The sequence below is a fragment of the Ambystoma mexicanum genome, chromosome 5q, assembly GCF_040938575.1.
Source record: "Ambystoma mexicanum isolate Mex_15411 chromosome 5q, UKY_AmexF1_1, whole genome shotgun sequence".
Taxonomy (NCBI): domain Eukaryota; kingdom Metazoa; phylum Chordata; class Amphibia; order Caudata; family Ambystomatidae; genus Ambystoma; species Ambystoma mexicanum.
Genome location: NC_090933.1, coordinates 851,765,790 through 851,790,753, shown reverse-complemented (window position 1 = coordinate 851,790,753; position 24,964 = coordinate 851,765,790). Strand labels below are relative to the sequence as shown.

Sequence of the window (24,964 nt, the reverse complement as noted above, 5' to 3'; positions counted from 1 at the left end):
CAATGGCACCTCACTCCGGCGCGGCTGCACTCGATGTTACCAAATGTGTCCAATTTATGCTGGAGAGGGTGTGGGGTGGAGGGCACATGGAGACACATCTGGTTGAACTGCAAAGGAATTCAGGGCTTTTGGGCAGAAGTGAAGGCGCAGATGCAACTGATGTTTCCCAATGTGGCCCTAATGGGGGAGAGGTTTGGCTATGTGGAATTAAAGACCAACTATGGAAAAACTGACCCACACCCTGCAGGGCTCGGGGGGCTCCTTTGCGAAAGATTGGGGTGAGGTGTTGAAATACCTGCAATCAGACTACATGGAACAGTGGTGTCCACACAAAATAAGAATTTTGGACTTATTCTCTGTATGAATGGTCCCCAGCTGATGCAGAGAACTGAATTTCCGGGGGCAAAGGGGGGGTGGATATTGTGTACTGATGTGAAAAAAATAAACATATTGTAAAAAAAACCAAAAACAATCGTATAGTGATGCAAACAACATGTATTACCTCTGCCTCATCTTTGTCCTTTCCACTGAACTGCTCCAGTTCCTCTTTGGGACTTACATCCATTTCTGCCTCCAGTTTGCAAACTTCTTCACCAAGGTGCTTTCTTCTCTTTTTATCATTCTTAGCTACAGAATTGTTCATGCCCTGTATTTTACCTGAAAAACACTACCACAGGTCAGTTGTAATAGCAGGCAGGAAAGACAGTTATGTGATGCATGCACAATAAAACGTCATATGCAGGATTCAAATCCTAATACAAACTGAAAAGCCATACATTCAAGTTAATCAGCAACTTTATGAATCTTGTTCACATGCTTGCAAATTCAATATTCCCAAGAAATAACAAAATATTGAGTTGCTACTGATGTTGTTTTAAGCTTCCATAGATAATATGTCCAGTACATGCATGTATGCAGTGCGAAAAGAGTCAACACACTTAGGGAAATGTGTACTAATAGTAGGGAAATGTATACTAAAAGTAGAACCCAAAAGAAACAATTTGCAAACAGACAGGCATAGTCGCATCATAAATTATTGCCTCAACAGGATTTCTTAATAACAACTTGCAGCAGCAACCTCAACAATCCCCACATCGTCAGACAAAGAATCCAAAATGGCCACCTGTGTGAGTAATCACAGGGTTTAATTGACAAGACATCTACTGTACATTCACAGATGCATTAACCAATGCCAGAAACTGCAACCAATTACTTAAATCCTAACAGTTAAGACTGCTCCAACAATCTCACCAGTTTCCATCATCGACCAACCTGTATTAATTTATATTGGTCTTGGAATATTGGTTGACTGTTGACCTTTCTTTGAATTCTTGAATTTACTTTCCCTACAATCCCACACAGCCAGCAGCATGAGCTCGAACTTCCCAACCACATAAGAAATTTAGAATCCCAAATCTTTCTATTAATCCACCAAAGAAGTCCTCCATTTGCCCCACACTTCCACTTCCGAAATAATCCAAACATCTATGTCATTTTTCTCTACATATTATCTGTGAAAGCACTTGGTCTGCTCTCCCAGTGGAATATACTTGGTCACTGGCTAAAAGTCTAGCCTTAAAAAGTCTGCATTCCTAGTAAAGCCTTGAAAAAAAAGAAATGGCCCAACTGAAAATAAATACACATGCTGAACACAAAAAAGGTTGCTACCCTCCTGACCTTTATTTCCAAATAAGAAAGGGCGAAATCTGTTCTTAAGGTTCCGTTTTAGGAGCGTGACAACTCCAGACACACGGTACTCTTCATTGAGTGCAATTATTCTGTCGAATAATCTCCTGTTGCCTTAATGTTTAATCTCTTGATGTGCCCGACAGATCTCTTGTGCCACACTCCACACCCACTTATAAATTGTCTAGCAGGATACTTTGCTGCAATGCAGATGGATTTAATGCGTGACAAAAGGCTGCTTGCGCAGGCATACTAGCCAGAGTTTTTTTTATTTTAAATACAAAATGAAGTTAGCAATTCTGTCTCAAAGTCAGTTCTGCTAATCAAACCTCACTTACACAATGCTCCATGCAGACAAGCAAAAGTGCAAAAATGTAACTCTGCTGTACCTGTCCACAGACACCCCTCAGCAGCTGCCTTGTAGTTTGGTAACATGCACATTCCTGCAAACAGCCTGATGGAATCCAAAGTTACAAACGCTGTGGACTGTCTTTAACCATGGGCAGCCCTGATCCAGATTATATAATTGTGTGCTCCCAGGGCCGGATGGCAGATGGATATCAGAATATAAATATAAGCCAAGTCAAAGTTATACTGGACAAACTCTTTTGGTGTCATTTTGTCAGCTTGCTTTCTAGTAACTCTTCTAGCAGGGCATTGTGTATACTCATTGTCTAGGACAGAGTTTCATCCCAAACCAATAATTTGGGTTCATGCAAAGCATGTGGATCAAGCTTCCCCTACCTAGCTGCTAAACTTTGGAAAAGCTCCCCCCCCCCCGACTTCCTCGGGGGCAGAAAAATCCTACTGGGTCTTCCGCAAAGCCCTCAAAACTCGGCTCTTCTCCTAACCCACAACTCCCCCCTCCCCTACTCTTACCCGCCAGGAAACTAACCCTGTTACAGTACTTCACCTCACTTTATGATAATGTGAATTGGTTAATATGTACCCGTGTTAATGTTTACCGGTGTCACCCATTGTATTATTTTACGATATCTTGATCAATCTCTGTAACTAACAGCGCCTCAATGCCCACGGGTTGTATGCGCACTATACAAAATAAATAAATAAATAAATCCCTCGAAAAAGCCTTTGCCCTCTCTGGAAAAAGACTAGTCACCTTCCAGGAATACAGACGCTGCCCACAGAGGTCAGGGAGAAGCCCACTGCTTCAAAACGACAAGTTCCATCAGACAAAATGTATTCTTTAAAAACCACCACTCTAGGGTAGTAATTACTAAAGACTCTTTCATGCAGGGCAGACAGTCCAAATAAGAATCCCAGCATCTTGGACTCTCCCAGAGCACCCACACTTTGTCCCCTTTCCATCCCCACTTACTGCAGGGAAAGCGCTCAGCGCTCGGACTGACATCACCAGGACAAAGGCACCAATTAAAAGGGGCCAGGATTGGACCCTTACCAAAGTCTTGAAATGGGCCCATCGTTTTGACTGAGGAACTATATAAAAAGGGAGTAAGACTACCCCTTTCATTTGAATCATTGGGCTACAAAAAGTAATGATTTTGCTGGAGCTTTTCAGGGGCCCAAAGTCCTCTGCCATAGTGGTGAAGATAAAGGCTTCGAAGGAGGGAGAAAGGCTCTTCGCTTACCGATCCCAGTGGAACATCTGGGAGTGAAACACCGATGTGGAAGATCTGTCTGCAAAAAGAAAGCTGGTATCCAGGATTCTGCTCATCTGGGATGGCAGCCCATGAAAGTGTTCTCTTGAAAAAGTTCTGGCTTTGAAAGACAGAACAAGGACTCCTTATCCATTTAGACCCTGACTGGCCCTCACAGCAACCCAGCAACATAGGGACAGCTCTGGAATCCTGTTGTTGCGTGAAGCCACTTGTGGGCTACACCAGCCCACACATCGTGGGTTGTCCAAAGCTTCTTATAGGCAAGTGCTGTTGCAACTTGTTGACCCGCACCACATGTTGGATCAAGTTGACCCGTTCACCAAACCAATGCTGAATTTCTGCCCTAGAAAGCCCTCAGACTCCTAGAGCGATGTAGATGAGTTTCAAGAACAAACCTAACAAGTATTAGTCCTGTCCCCATGGCCTGCCATGAAGGGCCCTAGTGAAAATTAAAACCACCACTCCCTACCTTTTAAAGACATCGTGATTGAACGTACCTACTGTTGCTGAAAATTATAGCCTTGCGACCCCATCTTCAGGATCTGAGTGCCCCCTTATTATAAACTCTGAATTCCTGGGTCTTCTCTTAAAAGGGTGTGTTAATATAAGTGTGCATATTTTTGTTTTATTAAAGACTCATTCCTCCATTTTGTTATCACAGTACTATTGTTGTTTTGTTGCTTCTGTGCTAACTCTCAAACACTCTTCAAAGGTTTTGCCTGCTGGCGGCTCATGTTACCAATAAGAGGCAAAAGAGTTGTGCCATTCAAGTTGTCCCGGTTTTACCTTTATGATTGGCATCACTGCTGGTTTAGCAGTAGTGTGGGGGCTCGCTAGGAGCATTAATCACTAACTGTTCAATCTGGCAAAAACAGTAGCCATTTCGTCACATTGTGACTAAGACACTGCCAGTTCTTTGATTACTTAGCCTTATCCTTTGTTGTGACACCCATCTCTTTTTCTTTTAAATTATTAATATTATTAAGTATATATGGTTCATCATTAAAACCTCTATACTTATGATTACCAAGGAAAACAAGGAACAAAGAAAGCGTACACAGTACATAAAAACGCTGTAAACATAGTATACCAAGAAATTCATATATTATTGATAAACAGACGTATTACAACAATTATTATAGAAACTTGGTTCCCATTCGAAAGAAGACACCTCAACCTGTTGGTGATTAGTTCCTCAATGTTGAAAACAAATTTAGACAATAACCCTGAGCGTACCACATGTACAACATCTCTTGGCTGCATCTACTCCTCCGCGTGGTCCCCATACCCCTAATATACATAGCACGTTAAATACGAAATGCATAAAGACAGCTCTAGAATCGGCAAATATCTCCAGGTATTTTGGCAGGGTGTCATATTTCCTAAAAATCTTACATTCTTTGTGTAATGCATAGTTGTTCAAGGCTTCATTTTGCCTAACATATATATTAGCAAACACTTCTTAAGTACAGTTGATTTTCCACTGGCAGCCATTTGCCTTAGAATTTCAAAGAATGAGCTCTTCGTAGGATTTAAGATTTTATGTACTACTAATCTTTTATCATTATCCTTGATTGTATTCCCAATTCGTCTGATTAATACCATCAGCAAACTGGAGGGCAGAGGTAAAGTTGTGTTCCATATATAACCCTTAAGGGCATTTAGATCCCTCTCTTATATGGATTCACCACCTACAGACCGTAAGTAATAATAAGAATAAACTTTAGCTTATAAAAGTTCAACAATGGAATACAAACAATATTTTTAAATTTTCTTCATTTGGACCATTTGAGAAATAATTTTGAATTTGTTGCCTCGCCAAGTTAGCTTTACTACCCATTTTATTAAAGCCCAAATGCATTAGATGTTGGTCTAGAAATACACTTTCATTGATATAAATTATACTCAACTTTTTTTGTGCATTTTTAAAGATCATAACTGCTGTCTTTTCGACATTGATGTGGAGATGGATGGCTTGAACATAAATCGCCATTTAGTGCACTTTGCAGCCCAATCTGCGTGCAATCGAACAGAACAATATCGACAGCAAATATAGTTCTGCAGGGACACCATCCTCAATGGCCCGTATATCGCAGTCCTCCTTAATGCTGTTTTTACCCCAAAGCATTGCAACTGTCAAATGCTCTGCACATAAAACCAAGGGGGTGGAGGGAGGAGGAGCATGTGGTGTCCAGTGGTAATCAAGCAGCCGATGATGCATTAAGGGGATTGGCACAGGAGATTATGCCACCAACACCTAACACGCTGTGCACCACTGAAACCATGGCTAGAATATATTTAAATGCAAGTTAAGCGTATGTATCCAACAGTTTGAGCAAGTTGCAAACACTAAACACAAAAGAAGAAAAGGTCAGATGGCAAAAGAGAGCGGTAAAGGTAAAGGATACAGATGAGATTTGGAGACAGAAGGGCAACCGATAATACCTCAAAAGATACTTTATCAGTTAGCCAGAAATGCACATGAATTAGCACAAGTGAATGGTATCACGCCATGGTATCACAGGTGCATTTGTGATGGCGGGCTCCAGGTTTCCCCATCAGTGTTCTGAATGCCACCAATTCAATCCAGGGATGGGCGCAAAAGGTTCCCATAGGGATGGCCCCAGCCTCAGCTGGCCCATTCCAGGCCTTGCAAATTGATTTTCCCCACATCACCATATCTGTTAACTCCTGTACCTACCTACCTCCTTGTGCGGCCGAAGTATTCAGCATTTGGGTCAAAGCGGGTGTCCCTGCGAGAGAAATTATGCTCAGACAGTAGCTAATCGCTTGTTGCAAGATTTCATACAGATGGGGTATCCCGGTCTCTATAGAAAAGGATAGGGGCACCCACTTCGATAATGCTATGTCTCTTATTTGAAAATCCTCATCAATTGAACACAAGTTGCATACAGCCTACCACCCACAAGCAAGTGGCTGAGTGGAGAGATGCAATGCAGATCTTGGGTGCAAAATGGCAAGGGTCTGCACAGGCACACAATTAAATTGGTTCCAAGATCTGCCCATTCCGTTAATGTACATCTATAGCTCCATTAACAAAAACACTAGCCTTTCCCCTCATGAAATTGTTACTGCACGCCCCATGCAGGAGTTTTTCATGCCTAGAGACTTATCAAGAACTCCTCATTATAACCTTAGGAACAGGAACAAAATAAATGGACAGTGAAGACAAGCAGCCCCCAGTAGACCTATTGGGACAATTTAGAAGACTCAGTTAGGGAATTGTTAACAGCCCGTTGGTGGGAAAGAACCACCTGTACCTGAACACACCAACAGGTAGAAAGAAGGAGATAGTAGCAATGGAGGGGGAAGAGGCTGTTGTGAACTTTCCTCGCAGATATATATACACATCACATTCCAACTGAAGAGTCTACTTGCGCAGCCCTAGAATCAAAATACATTCGATCAGCCCCACATGATGTATTATCCAACACAGGCATCTATTCGAGAGATGGTCAGTACACAATATTGGGACAAATGCCTTCGTGCACACACCAGAACAGTATTGATTCTAACAGTACTCAAGGATCAAGCCTTATGGGAATGTCTGCCAGCTTGGAGAATGGGAGAAGAGAACTGTAGGCACACAAACTCCTTCAGTAGACACAGCAATACACACAGGCAACATTGATTTCACTGCAATAGCTTAATACGCTAGATGGGAATGTGCACTGCCAGGCAATTTAAAACTGTTGAGGCAAAATCACCCATCATTGCCATATCTGCAAAGTCCTTGTTTGAAACTGCATGTTGCCAGATTGCACAGTTAGCCCAGCTTCATGGGCAGGCCCTTCAGGGGGGCAACACTGGGTTTACACCAAGATACGTTAACCCACAGTTAGAGGCATACAATTCCATCACAACCATGACATACTCATCAGGAGAGTGGAAAAATTAGGAATCACTGACCTAGCTTACTGTGGATTAAATCCTTCCTAACAAATAGAACAGAAACCGTATGGATCAAACCTTTCAAATCCACCCCAAGGCAATCCACTTGTGGAGTACCACAGGGATCCTCCCTATACCCACTGTTTGTATTAAAAAAAAACACGGCCTTACATGCTACAACTAAGCTGACAACACACAGATCTACAAAATACAAGACACACATGAAGAAAACACAATGCTGCAAGGCTGCCTACAAGAACTCTACGGGTGAATGAACACAAACAGCCTCAAACTCAACCCAGGCAAAACAGAACTTAGGGTGATATCCAAAAACTGGGGAAAACAACAACTACATCCCATGGCCGACAGAACGAGGAACAGAAGCGACAGCAACGATAGTAAAGAACTTTGGGAGTCTTGATGGACAACAAACTAACACTTGAGCCTTAAGTAAATGCTATAATCAAGAAATGTATCTGCACACAGTAAAAAGGATCCTACCATTCCTCTAATTCACTCACTAAACACTCACCACCATCGCACTCATCATGTCTAGAGTAGACCACGCCAACAGCCTTTCCCTAGGAATGCCAGAACTCCTATTAAAGAAACTTCAGCGTATCCAAAACACAGTGGCCAGACTGCCATGGAGAGAACACATTACACCAGCATTGAAAATGCTACACTGGCTACAGATAACACAAAGAATAAGGTTCAAAATGATGTGCATGAACACCGAACAATCCACTGCCAAGGAGCGGAGTTCCTAAATGAGAAAATAACCATCTACCGTCCGGCAAGACCACTCAGATCAAGCAACGACACTCGCCTAGAAGCAAAACTCAGAGGATCATCTTTTTTCCCACCTGGCACCAAAAACCTGGAATTCAGAAAACTACCCAAAACTTGCCTCTTCAATCCTGGACCAGGAGGAAATGAATAGGAAACAAATCATCTGGAAACAGAAATCGCACAGGAGGGACCCATAACCCCCAACTTAATCATTTCTAATCGGAGAGCGGGGAGAGGAGTCCCAGACCATTCTTGTCCATCTACTGTTAGTTTATAGAGAAAAGAACGGTAGACAAAGAACCCCCACTAGACGGCCGGAGAGACCATAATAATAATCTCACAACCATAGCATCCAACCTCAGGCCGAGAGCAACACACCTCCATCACCCTTGCCCACATACCACTAGAATTCTACAGAGGAAAAGTACTAGTCAGCAACGAACCTGCCAACTAGGCTGCCAAACACACACAGGATGGTCATAGATACTGAGCACAGAAGCCAAAACAAAAAAATAAAAGATTTAAAAAAAGAAGGAGGTAAGGAAAACCCTGCTAAACCAACTCTAAAAAATAAATTTTCCGCTTATACTTCTCAAACAGAAACTCAACCACCTCTCTGCACAGCAATCCACACGTACTTCACCACACTACCACATACAAACACATAACCCGGCACAACAACACATGGGAATCGCCCTCACCCGAAAATCGCTGCTAAGCTCAGCGAACAGTGAAAACCGAACTGAAGCTGCCAACAGCACATCACAACTCTCACTTTCCTATTCCCACTATACCGTACTAACCCCTCCAACCCCTACCCCCTTGTTTCCACACCCTACAAGCACCCTTAAGCACCCTTTAACATTAACAAACTTATTGGCCACCTTTACCTACATTACTATAGAAGGAATAAATACAGCCAGACCGGTCAGGATATTCTTCCTCGGTCATTGCAAGCCCTGGCACAACCACACTTGTAGGTCACCTGCACACTCTTCCCGGTAAACCTAGGTCAAGAACAGTTACGGATCTGGGTCACCGCCCAGTGAACCAGTAGGGGGAAGGTGGAGCGAGAGGTTCCACACTAGAGCATGGCTGTTGCTTGGGCTGTAGCAGTAGGGCTCATCTGCCTCTTGTTTCTTGTCCATTTTGGTGGCACTAAATGATCGCCTTCATTAGAGGGAAACATGCAGATTAAATTTGCATAGATAACTGCCCCTGAATTGAATGTCATCGACTGTTGGTTATGTAGTCCTCTGCCACACCATTCAGAAGACACTTATCCCCTTCGGGCTGTTTCAGTTCTAGGTCTATTGGCCACGCACAAAAGGTTGCACCTGCGATTGTAGCACAAATGGCTGCATGCAATTCCGCTGTTGCGACCTTTTGTGTGTGGCCCTCTCCCAGTCCATGTCGGCCCCCGCCCCTGAAACCCTCAGCCGCTTTGCGGCACCCCAGTCCCCTCCCCCACTTACCTGATGCGGGGTCCCGCATCCAGCTGCCTGCTTCTCTCCTCCTTAGGCACTCTGTGTTCTGCAGTATCGGAAAACCAGGGAACAGCACAGCACACTTTGTGTGCAACCTTTAGTGAGCCGGGTTTTCAGCGCCGCGGCACAGACTGCGTACAGCCGTTTCTATCTTGCCATTATGGAATTAATCAAATGTACTCCTCTGACCCACAAACATGATTATCTCTAAGAGCCAAAATAAACTATCAAGAACGCTTAGCGTGCGTCCCTCATAATAATAATAATAATAATAATAATAATTTAGCATTTATATAGCGCTACGAACCATCAGGCATCTGAGCTCTGCTTGTTATTATTATTATTATTACCCACGGTGTGTGGTGCTAATCTATCGACCTCGAACGAATGAAAGACTGAGTTTGGCCCCGACGGGATTCGAACCTGTGTCGGCAGGCTCTGCATGGATGTCCAAGCGAGCGCGCTACTTGCTGAGCTATCTGACCTTCTCTATATGTGTTGAAATAAGAGAAGGGGAGAATGGTTGGAAACTGACAATTCACAAGGTGGAGTCACTTCTCCCCGAGGGGGAACCTTTTCCATGAGGCTAGGGAGGTGCAGCTGCTACCAAATAGTGCTCCTAGGGGCGGTTTAATGTGTCAGGACATCATGGGAGGGACTCCCCCTCTGGGAATACGGACGATCACCTGGGGTACAGCCCATTAAATGTCATCACTCCCCGACATTTACTAGCCCTCCCCAATGTCCAGAACCACGACATTGAGAGCAAACCTATGTATTGTTCCAACATAGGAGAGGAAGCCAAAAGTACTAGGACGAGGATGAACACAGGCGACTTGAAGATCATTGACTGTGCGAACACTGGTATGAGGTGGCCCAGAGGAGGCATGAGGATTAAGTCATTAACAGAGATGAAGGACTTTTGTAATCTACATGGGAGGAACTGGATACAATGTATAAAAAGAAACAAGGACTATCAGATGTGTCAAGCCCAGCCGCAGAGCTGAACACAGCCAGAGGAAGCAGGTGTAGCAGATCTCCAATGCGGGAGATAAAAAAAACCTGCTGACGTAACAGCAGGAGGAAGACACAGAACTCCGGGGAGTAGATGTGGGAGTTCTCCGTTGTGTCTGGCAGTGTTGACCCAAGCACACAACCGATAGAGAGAAGGAAGTTTGACTGGACAGGGAGAAGACGAGCTGCAAATCCTGAGAAGAGAAGCCCGAAGAGGCGGCGCAGCCGATCCCGCTCCCAGGAAGCCCGGTGATGTATCAAAACCCACCCAAGAAGGTAAGGGGAGGTACAGGAGAACCAGCAGGGATGCTAGAGCAGGCGGGAAAAATGCTCGAAGAGTTTTCCCTCTGCCCAATGGGAATGAAACAACTACTGGGCCTGGCCAGTGTCAGTTGTGCCTCCAGTATCATCTTCCTCATGTCAGTGGCAGACAGAAACCGACTGGCCACCGTGGAAGGGTCAGGGACCTAACGAAAGTACCAGAAGGGTCTGGGACACCAACAGTGAGAAAGAGAGCATCAGAGAAAATCTTCCTCAGCGCATTGGAAGAGGGTTTGGCAAACTGAAAGCAGTGAAAAAGAACGGTGCCAAACAATACAAGGAGAAGGGAGGCACTCTCCTGGTACCGAAATAGGAGTTGTGATAAAAAACAATACGGGAAGGTAGTCATTCCACCTGGCTTTGTTGTGAACTAAACCAGGCAACACCAGGAGAAGTGAGGCATTCTCTTGGTTCTGGACAGAATTGTGCTGGAGACACTGGGGTGGGAGGAGCCATTCCCCTTGTTTTAACTGGATTGATCTACACCAGGTGAAGGGTGTGAAATTGCATAAAGACTGGGTGAAAGTCGCAAGCCACAAAAAGGAAGTCATTCCCTCTGGCCTTTCTGTTGTGAGAACCTTCTTTTGGACACTGTTCAAGAAGCAGTAGGCAGGAGCCCTTCTCCTGAAGAAGGAACTTTCTGTTAGTTGTCTTTTAGTTGTAGAGTGAGAGTAGGATTTTGAAACAGGTTGGTGGAACGTTAATACTAAAAGGGGTCTGTCAGCATGTCTGTCAAATTAGTTTTGAGGCAGGGAAACCCCTCTTAGGGATAGGGACAGTTAAGTTATCAATAAGTTCAAATAAAAGTCTATAAGCAAAATCATGGCACCTATGTGTCGGCTTCCTTCTTCGATACCCTTACAAAACACAACAGGATGCAATTTCACAGTTTCATTGCTTATGTATGGCACCGCCCTGCTGACAGGAAAGGAGTGGGGAAAAAATAGTCTCAGGGATAAGTGGACAAATACCACTGATTCTCTGTTATGCCTATTAAAAATCCAACAATGATATAGGAATGTACAGGCCTTAAGAGTCATTAAACAAATCCCTTATAACGACACTAACCACAATGTTCCTCCGAGTAGGTTGGCATGGGAACACCACTGTGGTATAGGCAGCTCAACTTTGTATTCCAATCAGTGTAACCTCAGCAATACCAGCCTTACTCTTTCATGCAAGGCATTTTGGAAGTGTGGTACCAAAAAGCCTCTGTACCTCCCACGGATAGGCCAGTTCACCCTGACCTACGTTTTCACTGGGATATGGGTGTTCAAGGGTCTCCCAACAGTGGAAATTCAGAACACCCACTCGCTACACAAGAGAAGCACAGGACATTTTACACACGTACCTCAAATTGACAAAGGCAGAGAGGCAGTAGTGAGAGCCTTTGGGGGACTTGGAAAGGGTGCATATGCTGTTACACGGACTGAAACTGCCATTTTCAGACTCCAGCAAGTGCTTGAGCTAGTGGCCAATGAAACCAGTTACATGCTAGATACCATGGCTAAGGAACAAGGGGAAATAAGGACAATGGTCCTGCAGAACAGGATGCCTTAGACGTGATGCTAGCAGTACAAGGTGGTGTGTGAGCATTGATAAAAGACTATTACGGTGTATTCGTATCCGATAATGAACGATCATGCAGCACACATTAGAAACATTGCCTATGTCCCTACAGATCACTCTGGACAGGTGGGCAACATTCACAAATGGGTTTGGTCAATGCATAAATTAGGGTTTCAAAATGGATTAGTCGAAATTGCTAAATATTTGTAATTTGATTAGAAATTCAACATATATGAGTAGCAAATGTGTATAGCCTTATTTCCATCAGGGCCCTTTGTTAAGATGGATTTTGGACCAAACCTTTGCAGTCTAGCCCACTTTGCCTGTTGATGTTAACACTGCAGTTTCAGGACGCTCCGGCTCTCCAAGGCTGCAGTACGGGATAGCCGTCCATGACGGGACGTTGGCTTTTTCTCAGCCCTTGAAGGAAAAAGTTTGCTCCGGTATGGCTCATCTCAGGACATGGCAGGCAAGAACTGCGGGCACTTTCAGCAATGGTCACCACAGCGGGGCGACTCGGGGACTGCAAATGCTTGTGGCGTGACACACCCTCGTAAATCGCAGTCAAGAGGAGCTAGGACAACAGGTTTTGGCGGGAGAGGGCCCAGGTCCACAAGCTAGCGATTCCCCACGTCTCGAGTCAACTCGGGCGGTGGCGTTCCTGTGCGATACCCTGGGATCGAGCTGGTCAAAACACCCAAAACACTTCCGAAGAGGTTCTTTGCGAGGGTAAGTAGGAGAAGCAGAGTAGTTGTGCCCACTACTCCAAAGGGACGAAGCGCCCTTGCTCGCCTTATTAGTTCAATGAAGAAACAGGGATCAGACGGAACAACAGCGGGGTCAGGGTGTCAAACATTCCAAACACGTCACTGGCGGTTCCTGAGTCTGCTGTCTTCTTAAGGATACTTGCCACCTTATGGAGGTTCGGTGTGAACCTCAGTAGATCAACCTGGAATGGATGCAGAGCCCCTTCTCTTATCCAAGATTCGGTTTGTGCTCAAATCTCAGACAGCCAATGGAAGATCTACTCTCTTGCATGCACGCCAGACATGGGCCATTCATGGCCACCGGTGGTTCCAGCCTTTCATGGCTACCAGAAATACTGGCACCAGCCATGTGGATTGAGACCAGACGGTCCCAACCCTCTTCCTGGGCACTAGCACGTGTGACATGCAGGAGCCCACGAAAGTTGCGCTGTTCAAGGTAGGCTGCATGACCAAATAAGGAATAGCCGGTTCTCTCCATCTGGGGGAAGGCAAAGGGAAAAACGGGGCAAAGGACAGAACAAAAGACTTTGTGGCACAGCCATTTTCGGTACTGGTCACAGTCTTGAGCCAAACGCGGTAAGGAGCATAAAAACGAAGTAAAAATACTTTAAAAGTAAACTGCTGCAACCAGTTCATCCTAGGCCCACTTGTACAAACAACAAAAAATCCTTAGAGGGTGGCTAGGGCCATACAATAAAAAAAAGACCCCTATGCGCAGTACTGTAAGGTACTTGGCACATAGATAAAGTTACCAAAAAATGGCAACAAAGTCAAAGACTAAGGGAAACATGGTTTCCCAGTACTGGCAGACTGAAGGACGTGTCAAGTTTCCTCATAACAGATTAGCACAGTCAGGTTAGGTACTCCAAACAAAAGCAAAAGGTTTGGGGGATTCACAAATGGAGGGGAAATTGCACCCAAGGGAAATCTTTCCTAACACCTGCAGTATACATGTAACCCCTGTGCAACAATACAGGGTCTGGAACCCTTGCCTCGACGCAAGAGCTATATTATATGAATTTATAAAGCGCGCGTACGCCCAAAAACATCTTGCCGTGAATGATGAGCAAGTGCCTTAACTGGCCATGTTACGAACACTGCTGCCCTGGCAAATTCAACAGGGCTTCCCACTAGGGCCTTGCAAATATGTAACACCCTCTAAGCTATCAGCAGAGCCTTTAAACTGAATCCTCATTAGGGATAGCCCACTAGCGTAACGTGTCCCCTTCACATTCTTTCACATAGTATGCAATAGCAAGCAGTATGATTGTGTCAAACACTGACAAGAAGGTGACCTTATCATACAGCACTGTGTGTTGTGTTCCAAGTCTTGAATGTACATTTATAAAACATTAGTATATTTATTTACATCCTGAACATGGTCAGGTTGGTTTATGATTTTTTTAAATTTTCAAGTCATTTCTACAAAACAGATTATGCTTGAAAACCAAATACCTCTTTCTAACAACTAGAACTGGGACGATATGCGGTTATGGCTAGGTTGCAGATTGGTCTCCAATCTTAAATAAACTAATTTGTGTGATCTTGGGCAAATAGTTTTATTTGACTGTGTACCAACTGTCACAATTAGAGTTCCCCACACCTCTTTAGTTGACATTTGTATACTATACAAAAATCCTCACTCAAGGTACTGCTTCATTTAGAATTATGACTGTGAAAGTTGATATATTGCAAATCAGAGTTATTTGCCTCTTGGTTAAAATATAGAAACTTCTTGTGCTGTAACTTACCATGATCCCCTTGAGTGTCAAATACTACCTGTGATGTCATTGTCTTTATTAATTCCTGTCATGAAAATACCTACGCAATTTAGGGGCGCCTACATGTGTTTTGTCACACAGCGCCATGCAAATCCTAAACCTAATTGGCTATTGAGTTCCCCTTTCTTTTGCTGACAAGGTGTGGAACTTTGGTGCTGGCAACAGGTTTCTTGTTTCTTCTTCAGGTGCTGGGAAGGGGGTAGGAGCAAAAGTCTCTATCGGCCCCCCTTGTGTATTTCTGGGATTACAAACAGGTCGGAGTGTAGCATGACCAGCGAACAGTAGCCCATCCATGATTGTGGGAGGTGCAAGTACGCTGGTTGGCCGCACACCCAGTAGTAATCCATCACTGCTGCCGCGCCTTTTTTGAAATCAGGACTAAGCAATGTTTTGTTGTAATGTTCATTGGCCCCCACAGACACTGTTCTGGCACTGTAAAAGCAAAGTTTGTATGATTCCTCTCTGTGTACTTACACTGGTTTCTCCATTGATTAAATCCAGGTTAGCTTTGTGATGGGTTCAGTCCAGAACAGCGTGCAAACAGCTTCCACCCGGGACAGAACCCCTTCTTCGTATCCCACCAGACCTTCTGGCATGCAGCTCACTGCTGTTTCTTACCATTTGTTATTTATGTATTTCAGTCCTTGCATCACCAGGTATGGTCTCCTTAGGCGTTTGCTTCCTTTTGGGATTTTGTCACATTGCAGGCTTTCTGGATCGAGTTCGAGCCTTACATAGCCTACATATCGCAAGATGTATGAGGCATTGCGCCTCTAGAATTGGTACTTCCTCTGGTACTAGGACCGTCGGTGCCCCCAACGCATGCGGTATCAACGAACACCCATAGCAGCTCCCATTTATTTTATTTCTCCCCACTGAGCTCATGCCCGTATACCAACTATTAGACATCTCTGGGTGGTGCACATCTTCGATGGCGTCGAGACCAAGCCCATGGTATGTGTCGTACTTTGCCCTTCGGGCTTGTCTCTTTGCACGTTTAAGGCCACATATATATCCATTAGTAATATGGGTATTGTTTAGATCAATAGGAGTTATAAAAGGCAGTGTGACATTTGGAAAATAGGGACCTACCAATATATTCTAACAATCCAGTGCTAGGTGGGGAGTTCGTTTTGTGTTCAGAATTGTTGACCTGTTGATGCATAAAGGGGGCAGAGAGAAAAAGAAAGAGAAAGAGCGACAAAGAAAGAACGAAAGAAAGAGAAAGAGCAAGAGAGCAAACACAAGCCCCCTTCCCTTATGTGGACGTTACTTGCACTAGCAGCTGTGCTTCTGGGTGGGGGCCGAGGGCAACTGCTAGCAGTGAGAAAGAAATATTAGGTAGATACCCACTGTCCATGTCTTTAAAGTGCTGGTACAGCGTCCAGAGGTGCTTTTTTTTTCAAGGTGAATCCAATAACACAGCGCCTGCACCTTCATTGTGAGGGGAATTCAAAAGATAACCTCAATTGGTCCATTGAATCTGGGGCTATTCCACCTGAGGACAAAGGACCGCACGTAGACAAGGTCTCCAAGCAGTAGCGGATGGTGTCAGTCGTGCAGTCAGTTGTGGCACCTGGCACATCTTCAGATCTGGGCGGTGCAATCTGGTGGGAAATAGATAGTGTAGTGCTATGTGCATCTGATGCCTTCTTAATGGGAGATATTGGTGTGTTTGAATGCAACAACCAGTTACCATCTCACGGGGTGATAAATGGTGGTCCTTGCTTGGCTGTGTGCGCAAATTGAACAGTGCCAATGATAAGTAATGCACCCAGTTTTAACGTGGTGCAAAGCTTAGACAACTTACTTTTGAGGAGTTTGTTGATCCTCTCCACAACCCTGTTGGCTTGGGGTGATAATCGTACACATCCGGTGTTTAATGCCAAGTAATGCAGTCATTTATATTAAAAAAGTGTGCCATTATCTGACCTTAACACATCGCACACGCCCCATCAGAGGAACACTTCACGGACCAGAATTTCGGCCACGCGTTTGGCATCGGGATGTGCACAAAGACCAGCCTCCAGCCACCAATCAGGTACTGGCACCCGCTGCATCTCACGCCCATATCCGCGTAATCGATATGCATCTCGTAGAATGGTCAAGGAGGACGGGGCAAGGTGCCCATTAGTATCCTTAATGTCATTCCTGTACTAAAACTGTGAAATGTGGTGCACACAACGATCATGCGCGTTAAATGCTCTTGGATGTTTTGAATGAACCAATCTTCTTGTATGTCAGCAGCAATGTGTTTGGAGATGTGGGAAGGGTGATGTAGTTGGTCAAAGGCACAATTTGTGGGGAATTACTGCCTTCCCTGCACTCTCCTGCCTCCACGACAAATCAGTAGGGGACTGCGTGCATCCTCTTTTTACCAAGTTTTTCTTCCTCTGAGGCCCTTCCCTGTAACTATTATCTCCTCTCTGGGCAGGGCAGTGTATGAGACAGGTGGCTGGTCAGGGGCGGGGGTTGTGACGACATACTCTGCTAAAGTTGGCACTGAGAGATCTGCTGCTAATTTGGCCACGGTGTCTGCGGCAGTGTTTGCAAGTTACACCTCGTCTGTGTTGTTGGTATGGGCGGCGCATTTGACGACCGCCACTACAGAAGGCTGGGATAGCACAAAAAGTAGCTTGTCTAAAAGCGCTGCATTATGTACTGGGGACCCATCCCCCCTCCTGAAGCCCCTCCTTTTCCACCGTGAAAGACCGGCATGCACTGTTGTAGTGATGTATGCAGAGTCCGAATAAATGGTCACGTGGCACCTCTAATGATTGCAGTGCTTCAAAGAGTGCAATAGGTTCAGCTGCTTATGCTGAATGAAGCATGGGTAATCTTTTCAAAATGAATATCTCATTCACCCTCAACTAGGCGCACTACTGCTGCTGTGCCCGTATACCCGAGGCCCATGTCCTGGCCAACTGTCGCTGACCCATCAACAAAGAGGACCCCCCCCCCCTCGAGTGGTCTGTCTTTTGCCTTGGGGATGTCATCCTCCTCCTGCTCGTATGTCACACAGTCGAGTCTAGCCAGATATTCATCAGTACACATTCCTGTAATTAATGTTGCAGGGTTCACAGTTTTGCATATAATGTGTATGTTTGTGCTGGACAGACTGATTTTGTATGCAGATGCTCTTTGTGCAGTCAGGGTGGATTTTGACCGTTCTAAAATGGCAAAGACGGCATATTCCACATAGAGCGTTATTGAACAGTCCATTACAATTGTAGAACTATTTTTTATGGCTAATGCTGCAGCTGCAAGAGCCTGTTCGCTGCCCCTGCATCACCAAGTCTAACAGGCCACTGTAATAGGCCAGTGGCTTGGAGCGCATTCTGCTTTTCTGTGTGAGCACGGCAGTCATAAACTGGCCGTTAGAATATGAGAACAAGTCATCCTGTGTGTAGTATAGGGTTGCCAACATGGGTGCAGTCGAGATCACTTTTTTAAGATAGTCAAAATTTTGCACCATCTCTTCCGTCCATTCAATTTTATGGTCAGTCTTTTGTGCTTCTTTATGGCCCCTTAAGTGGCCTCATGCATGCTGCGTAATCGAGAATCTATGCCCTGCAGTAATTAAACAACCCCATGAGTTTCTACATTTCTTTCACTGTCGTGGGCTGCGGAGTGGCGTGCACAGAGGCAGCACTGTCAGGCATTGGGTGCAAGGGTATAGAGAAGAACGTGTTCTTGTAGTCAACCACCGAAAAATGTGTCGCCTCCTTGGAGATGCAACATAAGATTGTGGCAGGGTTAGGAACCACAGGAAATTCTTGCTGTGCAATGTCATTTAGGGGGCATAAATCCTGAATCATTCTCCAATTGCCCCTGTTCACTTTTTCACAGGGTATATAGCCATGTTGCATGGGGAGACAGAGGGTACAATTATCCCCTGGTTTAATAGTGAACTGATGGTTTCTTTTAATCCCTCCTCTGCCTCCTTGGAAAGTGGATATTGCTTTACTCTGGGTAGTACTGCTCCTGGTTTCAGTGTAATGTGTACTTGGGTCACTCCTTGTAGGATCCCTATGTCATGGGGGTTTGCCATCCATAGTCACTCGGGCACTTGCTCTAATTTTGCCTTGACAAACTGGGGTGTAGCCATAAAGGCCATCATGGGACACAGAACTTTTCGGTTTTGGACCATTACCTCACAGGGTATGCATATTGCTAACACAATCTCTCAGTCATTTGGCCTGTCTTCGAACAATTCTGCATCAGTCACCTCCTTCAGGGGTATTGCACAGTCAATGCAAAGTACTGTGTGCCACTCGCACCCATGCTGGTCAGCCCCCATCACAACAATCCTCTTTGCTGAAACCACCAATCCTTCTAAATCTAGGGACAGTATTGTGCCTGCCGCCATTTCAAGGGACACGACAGGATGAAAGATAAAGTCTGTGGGCACTCGCCAACACCCTCTACCAATCTGAGGTACTGCTTCCACAAGTACAGCGATTCCATGCACAAACATGTCCAGATCTATGGGGATACCTCGAACCACCACCTCCTCACATTGCATGGAAAATTAACATAGCTCTGATGGCGCATGTCCCTGGCATTGCACAAACTATGCCACTGTCTGAATGACATCACCATGTTGAGTTTACCGAGCAGGTCCCTGCACAGCAAGTTCACTGGTGAACTTTCTGAATAAAGTAGGGGGGCCCGCACCACCTTCCCCCCTATTTTGATGTTGACCTCCTTAGTGTATGGAACCGTGGAAACAGCCCCAGAGAAGCACTGCGTGTGAAGAGTGTGGCCCGATAGTGGGAAGTCTCCCTCCCTGATGCAAGATTGTGTGGCACCCGTATCAATCAATCAATTTGTTTCTTCTAGAGCGTGTTTTTCCCAAAGACATGATGCTTACACCAAGGGAACAAGGATAATAAGAGATACAAGAAGGAAGGGAACCCCCTATGTAAAAAGAAATGTCTTGAGCTCCTTCTTGAATGATGCAAAGTCATAATTATTTCTTAAATGTCCGGGCAGAGAATTCCATAGCTTGGGCCAAGCCACGGAGAAGGCCCTTCCACCCAACCATTCTCTTTTGTACCTCGGCACACACAAAAGAGGTATTTGTGGATCTTAAAGTTCAACTAGGCTTATAACTATGAAGTTTCTCTTGAATGGATAGACATCCTTTGCCATTTCAAGTACAATGAATCGTGCACAATGACTTGAACTTGGCCCTTGCTTCAATAAGCCATCAGTGTAATGATTGCAGCGCCCTGGTTAATCCTCTTCCAAAAGGGACATGTTTCACCAGGAGTACTGCTGTGTTTTGCAGCACTTGCAAACGATGGAGGAGATAAGATGGCTGAGCCAAATAGATGGCATTGCAATAATCAATGCTACCGTTGATACCTGCTGTCACAATCTGAGCATGAAACTTCTCAGGTACAAAGGGAAGAACTTGTTTGGAGAAATCCTGACCACATACTGCATTCACTTGGGCCTCCAGAGACAAGGACTGCAATATTTTGATGCCTAGGTTTTGGACCGTTTTTACTGGCTCAGGGAGTGAACCCAATGAATCTACCCAGAATGCTGAGGTCCAGTTACTAGCTACCTCTGGCGGGCCAATAATCAATATCTCAGTTTTCGCACCATTTAATTTAAGCCAGTTTACCTTCATCCATCCCCGGATAGCTTCCAAACAATTTCTAAGGCTTTTCGCTATGTCTGTCTGCTCAGGCTGCAGCCTGAACAAAATTTGGGTGTCATCCGCATAGGAGAACACCCTAAAGCCAAATAGGCAGATGAGAACCAATAGAGGATAGATAAAAAGGTTAAAAAGCAAAAGGAGACAGTGCTGACTCCTGAGGTACCCCGCAAGTAACCGCCAGCGACGATGAACGGTAGGGTGAAAGTGAAACTATTTCAGAAGGAGAAACCAGAAATGTCATGATGCCTACCCCCGGGGATCCAGACCAGGTCCAGCAACCCCCGAAGCAGGCATCAAGTTATTTTGGGCAGGCCCAAAAACCCCTGCTAGGTGCCAGGCTCAGAGTAGAACTTACCTGATGTAGACCATGCTGCAAGCTTACCTGATGCAGACCATGCTGCAAGAGCTCCAAGCCAAATGAGGCTTGGAAGGGACTATTTTACCTAGGGACTATTTTTTACTCGGGCGGGGCTGGGGAGGAATACTTACCTGGGACTACTTTGGAGGCTATTTAAACCACGCCCAAAGAGCAGCACATGCTTCGTGTTATTCTGCATCCAGCAGCGTAACGCTCACCGTGCCTGCAAGTCTGCATCCAGCCTTCTGCCACGCCCGCCTCGAGTTTGGAGCTCCTAGAAAAAGGGAGAAAGAAGGAGAAAAGGTTAGAACAAGAGCAATACCTTTGATCCTTACCTGAATTCCCGATCCATCGCACCTTCGAGCTGGAAAAAAGAAGTTACTTCTCCGTGGCTTGGCCCAAGCTATGGAATTCTCGCCTGCTGAAGCGCCGCGCTAAACTCACCGGCCTTCGCAGCATCTTCACATTCCACCGCATCCTCCTGCATGTTCCCGCCGCATTCCAGCACCTAAGGAGTAGACAAGAACAGCAAGGTGAGCCAAGGGAATGCACAGAGGAATATTAGTAACCCCCCCATACACTTACCTGATTTTACCAATGGGGGTACTATTCCTCTTCACGGGTCGGCGCAGCTTCCACTGCATCTTCGCCGAACCCCGGCCCCTAAGGGGAAACAAAAGGACAGCAAGGTGAAACAAAGGGACTATCAAGGGGAACCCTCCTCACCACATTAGACTTACCTGATTTTACCGCCGGAGGTATTATTCCCAGAGACTTCCTACTTTCTCTCAGTGCCTGAATGAGGGAGAAAGCAACAGGTTACATATTGACATTATTTATCGAACTGTGTTGGAAATACAAATCCTTACCAGAATATAACCGGTTGCCACGAGGAACTCTTCACTAGGGTTAAGCTGCAATCTGCAAGGAATCGGACAAGAGTGAAAGTCAGGCATTTGAACTCTTACGAACTGCATACTTTTCGGAGTCAATATTGTTCTGGAACTCACCAATCCCTTCGAGCCAGTGAAGCAACTGGTTAACAACGCGCCCCTGCGCTCAATGCAGGATGGAGAGCTCATCTTTTCAAACCATCAGGTGAGACTATAAGGAGGGGACATCAAAGGTGATCCGTGGGGAGAACAGCAGGGGCGTGGGGGGATTTACACTCAACTCCACGGATATTTAATTCCCTTTCTCCATTTGCAGAAGAATATTCCTACAGGCCAAGCAAACGAAGCTAGGTGGGCCAGTCCAGTCCGTCATCTCGGCCCTACGGGTCACATTGGTGGAGACCGCAGCTGTCCAGTTCAGCTCAACGCCTCTGTGGGAGCCAGGTGAGCATAACAAGAAACTCCTGAAACCAGTCTAAGACTGCCCCAGAGAACCCTGCTTCCTTCATTCTGGATACCATAATCCCATGATCAATAGTATTGAAGGCGGCCGACAGGTCTAATAAAATAAGGCCTGCCGTTCCACCCTCGTCTCTGATCATGGTAAGATCGCCGAGCACCGATACAAGAACCGATTCTGTGCCCATCATAGGCCGGAATCCCATCTGGCAACTGTCTAGAATCTTTCGTTCTTCCAGATAATCTCTCAATTGAGGAGTGACTACAGCTTCCAAGAACTTCATAAGGAAGGGAAGTAGCGATATGGGGTGGTAGTTTGCTAAAATCGAGACGTCCAAAGAGGCGTTTTTAACTAGAGGAATTACTAATGCCTCTTTTAGTTTCCTAGGTATTTGACCCCAAATTAAAGATGAATTAATTGCTTCAGTCAGAATCTCAAAAAACATCCTGAGGGGCCTGTTTTAACAAATGCAAAGGAATTGCATCAAGCGGCAAAACACATTTAAGACAACCATAAAGATGAAGCATGTTTCCTATCTCTGCGCCCACCAAGGGTTCCTCATCAGGGTGAACTGTCATAGATAGTACTCAGCACGCAAGCGGTCTCTGTGGGCGGTCCTAATCTGGGTATGTGTTTGAGCCTGGGAACGTGAAAGGGTTGTTTCCCATCACGCTCACTCCTTGGTATGGCACTATATTGCCATTGGGCACTTCGTTATGTGTGTGCCTGTTGCCATTTCCATGCTGGGACATCACCTGCTGTGGGTACTGCTGCTGTGGGGGCTGCTGCTGCGGTGTGTACTGTTGTTGTGTTTGCTGAGGGTATGCTCCTGGGGGCTGAGGCGGGAGCTGTGTGTATGCTTGGTGCATTTAATAGGGTATGGAGGTCATTCTTGGTCTTGGCATCCGCTGTGTGCTCTGGGGTGGTGGGTGATAGGTGTTGTAAGTGTTACACCCGGCCGTGGCCTGCTCCTATATTCTCTTGAAAAATGCCCCCACTTCCCACAGTTTGAAGAACCCATGCTCTGTCCCCTAGGTACCATACCTCCAGAACTCCCCCTTCGCCACCCTAAACCTGCCCCTCCCACACTGTGGACCTCCTTGCTGCCACTTCTGTCCGCATCACCACTGCGCTTATCCTCCTTCTGGCCAAAACGCTGCTATTCAAACATCTACAGATCCCAGCGTGCTCCCTGTCCCTTCTGTCTGCGTTGGAGTGGGCACTGCCCCTTTTATAGCCATCTTTGCCAGCTTCCTCTGTACCATTTTGCTACATTTGCCTGGAACTGCTGTGTGGTTTCCTTTTCTCGTTGCCTTATTTGTTTGCAGTGGTGTATTATTATACTTCGTATTTCCAGCCACCCTTTCGCTTCAATGCCCACTACCTTGTCTAGTACCTTCTGCACCTTTTCTGGTAATCCCCTTTTGATGACAAAATAGAAAAGGGGAATCGATTGGTCCCAATGGTCTCCCGTCTCCGCTCTCCACATCTCCTGAACCTTAATGAACTGCGCGGGATCTTCACCAACACTCATAGTGGTTTGCATAAACAACTGTAGGTCGGAGGGGTGTCAGGGTATGCGCGCCGAAGCACGCCCCACACCTGCGCATTGATGCTGTTGAATGGTAAGCCATCATGCACATCATCGTCCAACCCGATTCCGGGTTACCCTGCTTAACCCATATGTCCCCAGCGTGCTCCCCCACTATCACCACTAATAAACGTTTCATGTCGCCCACAGCAAGGGGCACACCTGCAGTCGGTTTCTCAAATGCATATATCCACTTACCCACCCCCGCTGTTAAGGGTGGGAGCGCCTTGATCAAATGGCTCTTGTCCATCTGCGCCCAGGGCACATACTGTGCTCTACTTATGCCCTTGTGGATCAACAGCATTTGGAAGCCTACCTTTCTCTGTTCTTTTCTCCCTACACTTCCCTTTTACCGCCATCTGACCAAACCTCCATAGTCTCTCATCCCACAACCTCACTCGAGTTGTTGTTTGCGGTGCCTGTTGTGCTTCCACTTCGTCATCTTTGAACTCGTCCACTGTACTCCACCCATCCTCACCCTGATCGCCACTGGGCCTCTGTCGGAAGGTACAGTTCTATACCCTCTGCTACATGCTCATTTGTCTTCCTTCTTCTCCATATGCACATCTTTTATTGCTGTGCTGTCTAACCTGAACAAGGAGTCCCCCGCTCTCCATTCGTCTAGGCCGCTCCCTTTTGCCTCACTCTGCGGTTTGCAGTCGCTCTAGCTCTACCCGTGCTGACTCTAGTCTAGCACCTCTTCTAACTTTCTGTTCTGCGCATTCTTGCAGTGGAGAGTTACTGAACTGGGGGTATATGAGGGCGGTGGGTCTGTGGCCCGTGTGGACACTGTCATGGGTTTTGACCCATGTTGAATCAATAGACTGGGTAGATGTGGGGATGAGCTGTCGCCGCCCATTATTCTATCCCAGAACAAACTAAATCAATAGACTGGGTGGATGTGGGGATGAGCTATCGCCGCCCACATTCACGCCAGAATAGGAAAACTGCAGTACTGGCATGGAAAACATCATGATGGCCAGAACTTCCCAGAAAATGCACAGGGAAATGCATGAAGAATA

The 24,964-nt window shown here is 45.8% G+C and overlaps 1 protein-coding gene across 3 annotated transcripts in view; it reads right to left on the bottom strand.

The window, feature by feature from the left end:
- OTUD6B (OTU deubiquitinase 6B) overlaps positions 1-24,964 on the bottom strand; it is a 379,632-nt gene that overhangs the window by 219,729 nt on the left and 134,939 nt on the right. For all 3 annotated transcript variants that reach the window (XM_069621341.1, XM_069621343.1, XM_069621342.1), the window contains exon 2: positions 503-657. In XM_069621341.1, coding sequence (XP_069477442.1) covers positions 503-643 — 141 coding nt within the window. In that variant the 5' untranslated portion in view covers positions 644-657. The remainder of the gene's footprint in view (positions 1-502; positions 658-24,964) is intronic.